At 37.2% G+C, this 9,462-nt stretch overlaps 1 protein-coding gene across 1 annotated transcript; it reads left to right on the plus strand.

Annotated features, from left to right (window-relative positions):
- Positions 1 to 7,498: 7,498 nt before the first annotated feature.
- On the plus strand, positions 7,499 to 9,282 carry LOC143721269 (uncharacterized). The gene is made up of 2 exons (XM_077211557.1): positions 7,499 to 8,364; positions 9,171 to 9,282. The coding sequence occupies exons 1-2, from the start codon at positions 7,499 to 7,501 to the stop codon at positions 9,280 to 9,282; spliced, it is 978 nt and encodes a 325-aa protein (XP_077067672.1).
- The last annotated feature ends 180 nt before the right edge of the window (positions 9,283 to 9,462 follow it).

Genomic DNA, 9,462 nt, shown 5'->3' on the forward strand with positions numbered 1-9,462 from the left:
TGATCTGTTTTTAAAGTTCATTGGGAATCTATTGGGGACTTATTATGACTGTGATGATGATTGGGGTAATTGCAGCAGCTGAGCTAATGAATAGTGACCTGACCCAGAACACAATCATGGAGTTAAAGTGGACAAAAACACATGAATTTGAAAGCAGGAACTACTTTTGAGAATAATGCTAATACACAAATCCATGACTCATGTGTACTTATTTATACTTAAGTATACTAAGAAGTGCATTTTGGAAACAGTGCACTATTTTTTTTTTTTTAGGATTTCTTACATTTTTTATAGGGAGTTATATTTAAATACAGGGGTTTGACAATGAAACTGAAACACTGGTCAATAGACATTATTCACAGCATCTTTGATTTTTAATGGGAATGAAAGCGAGGCTGTGAGGGACAGACATGCATCTCTTCAATGGGCTGTACTGTTATTTAATGTATTTTTGGATTGTTCTGCTCATGAAACACTGGAAAAATATCTTTCCAAGAAATTTCAGTTGACAAAACTCCTGAAAATATAAACTGTGGAAAATTGTAAGTAATCTAGGAGCTTTATACAGCTTTTTACAGGGGATGCCATTGGAAACACAGCAAGTCGATCCCTCACAGCCTCACTTTCATACCTGTCATGGCGCTGGTCTGAATAAGGTCTATAGTGTTGGAAGATTCCCACCTGTATATGCCTGGTGGCCAATCTTCTCTGATTTTACATTACATCAGGAAGAGCCGAGTGTGAAGGTTGAATTAGCAGAGCAATAGCACAGCACATAAAATATTACAGTCCACACAACGTAACGGGAGACACATGCGAGGTAAAAAGAGGACATATTGTTGGTGTGTGTCTCGCTGGCTCAGCTGTGACCAGGACTGCAAGTCTTTGTGGTGTATGGAGAGCTATGCTATACAGGGTAATGTTGGCAAACCACCATGTAGGACAAACCACATCCAACAGGAGTAACTGACGACACAAGAGGACGCTGAGAGGGATGTAACCCAGACTGTATCCAAAAAACATAAAACCACAACTGAATTAAATACACACCTCCACTCTCCTGTTTCCACCAAAACTGTTCGTCAAAAGCTTCACAGAGTCAATATTCATGGTCGAGCTGCTATAGCCAAATCTTTAGTCACTCGTGCCAATGCCAAATGTTGGTTTCAGTGGTGCCAACAGTGCAAATCTGAACAATGTGAAACATGTATTGTTCTCTGATGAGTCCACCTTCACTGTCTTTCTCACATCCGTGGGAGTTATTGTAGAGAAGAAGCGAAGAGGCTGAACACGGACTGATGCTGTCCTGAGTGAAGCACGCGGTGGATCAGTGATGGTTTGGGCTTCAATATCATGGCTTTCTCAACTGTACTTGATGGATGCGTCTCTGCCAAGGACTAGCGAACCCTTCTGGAGGACCGTGTGCATCTAATAGTTGAAGGTGGGGCCGTGTATCAGCATGATAATGCACCAATACACACAGCAGGACTGGTGAAAGAATGGTTTGATGAACATGAAAGTGAAGTTGAACATCTCCCAGGCCTCCACAGTCACCAGATCTAAATATTTTTGAGCAACGTTGGGGTATTTCGGAGGAGCGAGTCAAAAAACAGACACTGTTCTGGAAGAGGAACAGCTCAGAATCGCTCCGTCCGCTGTGAAGGACTTGTATCTGTCATTCCCAAGATGAACTGATGCTGTATTGGCTGCAAAATGAGGCCCTACTCTATACCAATAAATGATTGTGTTAGGTGTTTCATTTTCATCATCCAACCCCTGTGTGTGATTTCAGAAAGAAGTAAATTATCTGAGGCAAATGCAGAGTGGGGGTTAAAAGGTTTGTGAAAGGTTTTGGAGGAACAGGAATATTATGGATGTTGAGAAAGGTGCAATTTAGTATCATCTAAAATAAATACTTGTGGAAAAAAAGCCAATAGAAAAAAAACAGTGCAATTTGGGGTAACACTTTCTATGAAGACCATAATGAATTATAGCCCCATTTATACTTATTTATAAGTATTACTATTCTATAAATATATTAATAAAGACTCATTAACTGCATTATAAGAATAGTTATAGTTACATTTATATAATTATTTGCATTTGCTTTTTCAATGTTCACGCTCATAATCCATTATACACTGATTTATAAATGATGACATATAAAATAGTTCCAGACACTTGCTGTACCAATTAGTTATCAATTATGTCTTTGGCTAATGTTTGCATTATGAATGGTAATTTGATTTATTAAAATCTATATCTCCTCAACCATATTCATGGTATTGCTTATAGCAGTTTGAAATTATACTAATAATAAACTATTAAAATGTATAATGACCATATCTTCATGATTTCTTAATATTTGCTTTAAGAAAATTACATCCTATGTTCTCACTTTGTTTCATCTGTGTTCTATTAATTATCCTCATTTTTGGTGATCAATCACATTCATTCATTCAAGTACTGTTTATATTAGCCTACCCTCATTAAACTTTGCATTAGTACTTTATTCTTCATCTTCGTCTGCCTTCCTGCAATGACCTGTGCCAATTATCATTCGCAATAAGTATTTATAAGAACAAAACACGGCTACTAATAACAGTATATTCACTTATTTGAAATAAATAAATCTGAATTACTAAAAAGTCATTGTATATATAATGTAATAACATTTTAGCAATGCAAGTTGCATCTTTATAAATACATAAATGGAACCATACGACTGACTAATTAATACTTATGAATCAGTATATAATAGATTGAGCATGCGGATTAGACTAAATAAGCAAATGCATGACTTAAAAATATAACTATATCTGTTCTGATAATGCAGTATAGGTCTTAATGAGTCTTCATAAATATATTTATAGAATAGTAATACTTATAATTCATTATAAGCATGGTCTTCATCGGAAGTCCTACTGAATTTGGCAGTAACCGGCAATATCAAGTGAGCTACAGTTCAAACTTTTACATCATCTCCAAATTACGCGGTTACGCAAAGGTGCAAATTATTCTCTGCAATGTCTGAAGTGCAAAGTCGACGAGGGTGACTGCTCACTGCACTTACATATTAAAGCCTATTGGTTACAGAGTTGTAGGATACTTATATTTAATACAAAATGTGATCTCAGTCCACTTTACTTTTTGTTAGGTGCTGCTGATAATAATAAAGAGTTCTTCAAATAGGAACTTGTTTAATCTCCTTACTTATGCTGCCCGTAAGAACATTTTTATTAACTGGATCTCTGATAAACTGCCACTGTTGGAGTGGCATGAAGTTATATTTGATTTTCTTTCATTGGAATATATTACTTACTGGTCAAAAGGGAAAATGGATATGTTTTATGAGACTCCTTTCTTTTAAGTGTCCCAGGATGTCACATATCTTTTTGCAAAACCTTGGCATAACATAACACAACATAAACCTTTCATTTTTTTTGCTGTTTGTTTGTTTTTTAACGGTACAATTATCTATGGTTTATGTCGGAATGTACTTGTGGTCTTGAAGAATAAAAAAAAACAGGATAACATTTTTTTAATTGTCTTTGGATGCATAAATAGATTAACAGAAAACTGGATGCAAATCACTCTTATAGCTAGTACAAACATTTCACACACAATGTCATCCTGGCACTTTATATAATTTATCTCCCTTAAAGTTAGTCGAACGTATAATAAAAATGCTTAGGCAATAATATAATTTGCTCTAATATAATGCTACTATTTCAAGATACAAGACATGTTAAGCGGGAAAAAAGGACACGGACATGAAACTGCTCATACTTGTGTTTTAGATTTACAAATGTTTATTGAATATTTAAAAATAAAGCCCTTTTAAAAGTCCATTTGCTTGTGGTAGAAGTGATCTTGAAGATCGGTGCTACATCCCGTCTTCAGTTTTCTCTACATTCTGTGGTTTCACTCTGAGAAGAGATAAGAGAGCTTTTTCAGACATATAGGGCCTATGAGTGAAACAAGATTATGGAAGGAAATAAGGCTATGCGTGATATTATCTTTCATGTGCATCAAAAATAAGCTACATTTTATATATATATAAAAAAACATACAGACCTGCTGTGTATCATTTGTGTTAGTATTGATCTAATGGACTAACAAAAGTGCAGGCCAGCACCACTCATTTGTCATTACTGGATACAGATTTAATTTATATAGCCTGATATAACAGTTGTCTACAGAAAGAGTATGACTTTTCTTATTTACAGGCCTTCACAAAAAATCAGTAAAAATAGGGAATATTCATTTAAGTCAAGTCATCTTCATTTATATAGCGCTTTTAAGAATGTTTCAAAGCAGCTTTACAGAGACTTACATATAATTTAAGGTAACAGAGATTGGTTTGGTTTTATAGTGGTTCTTGAATAATGATTTTTCCAGCTAAAGTTAGTTTTGATTGATTCACTTCCGTCTAAATGATCATTTGTTATTAAATTAGCGGCCGCTAATTTAATAACCATTTATGTTTTTGTGCCATTTATGTTTTAAAGTTTCTGTATTTCTGCTTTTCATCTGTAATTTGAAATTTGCCCTTCGTTGTGTTGTGTTTTAGGGTTAAAGGAAATGTCCATAATATTACTGGATTATGTCCGGACTCCGGGTAATAAACTGCCAGTAGCCCAGCTGCTTCTGTTCTTTTACAGTTTATCCTTATTTTCAGATGTCCTGTGAGATTGTGCCTGCACGTGTGTAATATTGGATTTACCCTTTGATCCTGCGCATGGTGTTCTCCAGACTTTAATGAATATAGTGCTCCTGAGTGCAGAACAGCCCCTGATGTACAACACGGGTGTGATGATCGCATTGAGACGGGACAAAATGCGCAGAGGGTCTGTGCCATTATTTTTAAACAGATAGCACGGAGTCCCCCTAAAAGTACACACAGTTGTATGAAGAAACAATGGCAACCACGCGATCAGAAAACACATGGCAACTATTATGATGAGGTAAATGGACGCGCGCTTGTTGTCCCGTTCCGCGCTCGCCGGTTCGCGTTCTAGCTGAAATCTAGCGATGAAAAACAGCTTGAAGTTCAAGCCAATCATGATAACCACAGAGAAAATGTTCGCCACAAAAGTACCAATGCCCGTCACTTTTTCAGCGACCCCAATAGTCACGAAATTATTAACAGCCACCATCAAAAAAGCATAAAGCCAGTAGGCCAGAATCACCAGTAATGTTCTGTTTCGGGTCATGCGCTGCGAGTATTTGAAAGGCGCGGAGACCGCGTGGTACCGGTCCGCCTGAGCGGCCAGAATCGCCATATAGGACAGACCCAGGAAAGTGGGAACGATGTAAAAAGTGCGTGTCGGGGAGCCATAATAATCGCGTACATCCATAACTCCTGCATAATAATAGGAGACGCCCGAGCAGCTGTCACTGAGACTCGTGCTGAGCATGTACATGAAGCGGTTCTCTCTGCGCAGGCATCTGTTCATCATGATGGAGAGAAACACGGACACGTTGAGGAAAATGATGGCGGTGGCGTGAATTACATTGAAGAGAAACAAAAGCACGTTCTCGAAACTAGTAAGAGGCAGCACGGTGCCAAGAAGACCCGCACTACTCAGAGAAATATTCATGAGTGATAAAAGTATCAGTGAACGTAATAGAGCTCAGACATCGCTGATGAATGATTAGCGCGACTGAAGTCAGACGCTCGTGTGGGGCGTTTTTAAAATGAAGTGTGGGACTCATCGGGATTCACGTGGCAGGTTCATGGAAGTTTCAGGGCCTGTTTTAATTAACTGTCTGCATATAGAAATGAGCGCACATAACATTAGGGACAATAAAGCAGGCTATTTTCCATTCCATATCTATTTTTCTTTTTTATAGTTAGCAATTTATGCATGGGCCAATATTAACTCTTCCATACATAAATTATGACCTCAGCCAGGGAATTTTTACTTATGTTTATTTGTCTTAGGGCATGAAAAACAAGATTTAAATATACTAAATATATTATATTTATAATATATTAAATATATAAATAAATACACATATTTTTTCAGAAATTTTTCAGATGTCCACTTGGAGAGTGTATACGTTTTTGGTTTTAACTGAACTGAAGAGATACTGTAGTCTATTAAACATACTGTTATGAAATTATATAAAATCGTGAAAATAATGGGTCATTCTATCAATACTGACTTTGTATTTGGTCATAATAGCCATACACAGTGTTTTTGCATTCTGATTGAATTTGTTGACTAAAATTAACAATCTGACATAAGGGGACAGATAGCTATGACAATGAGTTTAAAAATACTGTTTTCTCTTGGATTTATTATTAGAGTTTTGATCTTCTCTCAACCGAGAGAGCACATCCTGCATTATATTCTATTATGACTATTTAATATTAGCCTACCACTAAACTTTGACTATAGACATGTTGCATATTAATTGTTCTAGGAATCTCAAAGCACATTTTAATTTTTGTGTAATTTGTGGTACTCCATAATGATGTTTGTACCATAAGTAGGGCCCAAACATAAACTCAAGCCCAGGGGCCCTCATCCCCATAAATCCAGCCCTGGTGACAGTGTATATGATGCACTAGTGTCCACCGGAGAGGTTGATGTGGAACCATGCCATCAAATAAAATCCTTTTTCAGCTTTCCAATTACCTCTATGCGTGAAAGGGTTTAAGTGTTTGCCAATTTTTCGGGCCCAAAACTGGCGCTTTTTAAAAATGATATCACATATTCTGACCATTTTATGAAAAGGCTCATAAGAATATGCTATTTAGACTATATAGTGCCGAAGTTATGACGTCACTTTGTAGGCCAAAACAGCCGAAGTGAGTTAACATTGTAGCACTTCCGGTTCCCTCGCCCTAAAGTCTATGGGTTTTTTGGATGTTTTTTTTTCTAAATCGCCTGAAATAAGGTCTGTGGTTAACAAAGCCTCTAAATATTTTCACGTTTTGATCTATGACATAAAACACACCAGTTATAACCTGCTTGTGGCTTTTTAAACTTTGTTGTGTCTGCTTGTGTTTTTTTAAACTTTATATAGGCTTCAAAATGTAGGCTATACTACATTTTGGATTAACTTGTAAAGATTATCTTGATAGACAAAACGTGTAAGGGTCACAACTCTTTGTTGAACACAGATCTTATTTTTTGCGATTTTCCAAAAGTCCATGGGAAAATGCATAGCTTTTCGATCGAGGGAACCCATGCGCCGCTAACTTCCGAGTTGTCCTACAAAGTGACGTCATAACTTCGGCACTCTATTATCAAAATGCATGATCCACAAATCTTTTATTGCAGGCCCACCATCACTCCCATCAATCACAGCACAAGGGTCTCTGACACCAAGCAAATAAAAATCTCAAGTGCAGACTATTCCCAATCCCATGTGCCATTATCGGAATCATAGTCGAATTTCAGTCTCATGGGCTTGAGCCTCATCTAGCTACTTAAACACCCTTTAATCATGACCAGTGTCCTCCATCTACTAAAGGCTCTTTACAATGCTCACCTTTAACCTAACCGTTCCACTCTCTGTTGACTTTTCGCGTCCTGAAGATTATTTGATATTTATTTTTCATATCTTGTTCGCCACATGCTCGTCTCTCCTGGCAGGGTCAGTGGTCATCGGCATCATGAGCACCAGAGCCCTTCGCTCCCAGAACCGCTTCATCTTCATGTTAAACACCAGCATTAGTGACACGTTAACCGGCGGCTCTGTCTTCTACCTCGGCCTGTTTGACGTCCAGGAGGGTTACCCGTCCCGAAACGGCACTTATTACATTTTACCGTCATTTCTAGGGGTGAACGTGTTGACGTTTGTGTTTGCTCAGTTTGACAGATACCTGGCTGTGTGTCACCCCTTCTTCTACAAGCGTTACATCACGCGCGGGGTTGTGATTGGCGTTTGCGCGCTCTGTTGGATTTACACATATTCAATTCTTACTGTTCAAAGTGTCGTGCCTGTTGCTTTTGCCGCGCAAATGAACGCGTTTGGGGTCATTGTCCTACAGGTGATCGTGGCCATCAAAGTGTTAATGACCGTGAAATTGTACTTGATCGCGAGGCATCAGCTGAGCCGAGAGATGCCCAGCAGCGACAAGAAGAGCAAGAAGGAATCGCTGCGCATCATCGTTTATGTGGTCATTTGTTTTCTCATCTTGTGGGCTCCGTCTTTTGTGAACATCTCGGTAAAATATGTGACTAAGAACGGGATGTGGTTCAAAAATGAAGCCACGAATCTTTTCGCGATCATGGCGCGAATGAACGCGCTCAGCACCCCCGCGCTGTATATTTGGGGTAGTCCGTCTTTGCGCGCGGCCGTCTGGAACTCAGCCTGGAGTAAAATATTCAAGCGAAGAACGACAAGGTTTTTTTGTTTTTTGCTACTGAATGTAAAATGTTCAAATCCATGCAAACACATCTGTAAAAAATATTGTAATAGAGCAATGCCAACTGTAAGGCTCTGTAAGTGTAGTAGGGCTACTATGTTTCAATCTAAAATGCTTGATAACTTTTAACAAAAATTATATGTATCCTAATGAAAAACAGATCAGAAGTTAATGTACTAACAACACACTCAAAAAAAAAAGAATCCACATATTATTCATATTATGGATTAAGACTTTTAAAAGAAAAAAAATAGAGCTTAATAAAACATTTTGTGTAAATCGTAATGGAACTAATGAATGGACCATTTCAGTTTGATTCGTATTTATAAATAATAGTAATAAAAAAATAAAATGTTTAAATTGATCAATACGAATAACAAACTACATAAAAGAAAATGTTTAAATTTATCGATACGAATAACAAACTAAATGGTCCATCCATTGTTCCATTAAGATTTAAAAAAAAAAAATTCCTTAAGCTTATTTTTTTTTACTCATTTAAAATGATTAATCCATAATATGAATAATATGTAGCCTTAGGATTAATAAAAGGCTTGAGTGTAAGAACGTTCCAAGAACGATGTTCTAAGAACGTTCCATAACATTGTTTTAAGAACGTTGGTCCTAACATTTACAGAACTTTTAAAAACATAAAATTGTGGGAACGTTCTGTGACACATTAACTAATCCATTGAACATTTCCTTTGTCAGTGTTATTAATAATTTAATCATCAAGCTGTGTGCAACCTTACATCAATGCGTTTGTCCGTGTCTTTTGAAACAGGGTGGACTCTGGCCATGTGAATAACAAGAAGGGAGAGAGAGTTCTCAGCATCACACAGAGTTCCAGAGACACATGCAGACTGAAGACTCTCTCTGCTGAAACACTGAGATGATCCCAGCCATTACAACAGAGCAGCTAATATTAAAATAATATAGGTTTGGCTTCATGATCTATAATGCCAAATTTCACAATATTGTCTTAAGTATATGATGTTCATGTTCTTAATGTCTTGCAAGGATTTCCTCCTCCAAACTTAGCTGTGGGTAACATGTGCCTTAAAGTTATATTCTTA

Source organism: Siphateles boraxobius, unplaced genomic scaffold (assembly GCF_051911475.1).
Source record: "Siphateles boraxobius isolate OS27281-9 unplaced genomic scaffold, OSU_SipBor_1 65, whole genome shotgun sequence".
In the NCBI taxonomy this organism is placed as follows: domain Eukaryota; kingdom Metazoa; phylum Chordata; class Actinopteri; order Cypriniformes; family Leuciscidae; genus Siphateles; species Siphateles boraxobius.

Coding starts and splice junctions, on each gene's coding strand:
- LOC143721269 (XM_077211557.1), top strand. CDS start 7,499: ATGCTCACCTTTAACCTAACCGTTCCACTCTCTGTTGACTTTTCGCGT. Junction 8,365..9,170: donor TTCAAGCGAAGAACGACAAG/GTTTTTTTGTTT, acceptor CTTTTGAAACAG/GGTGGACTCTGGCCATGTGA.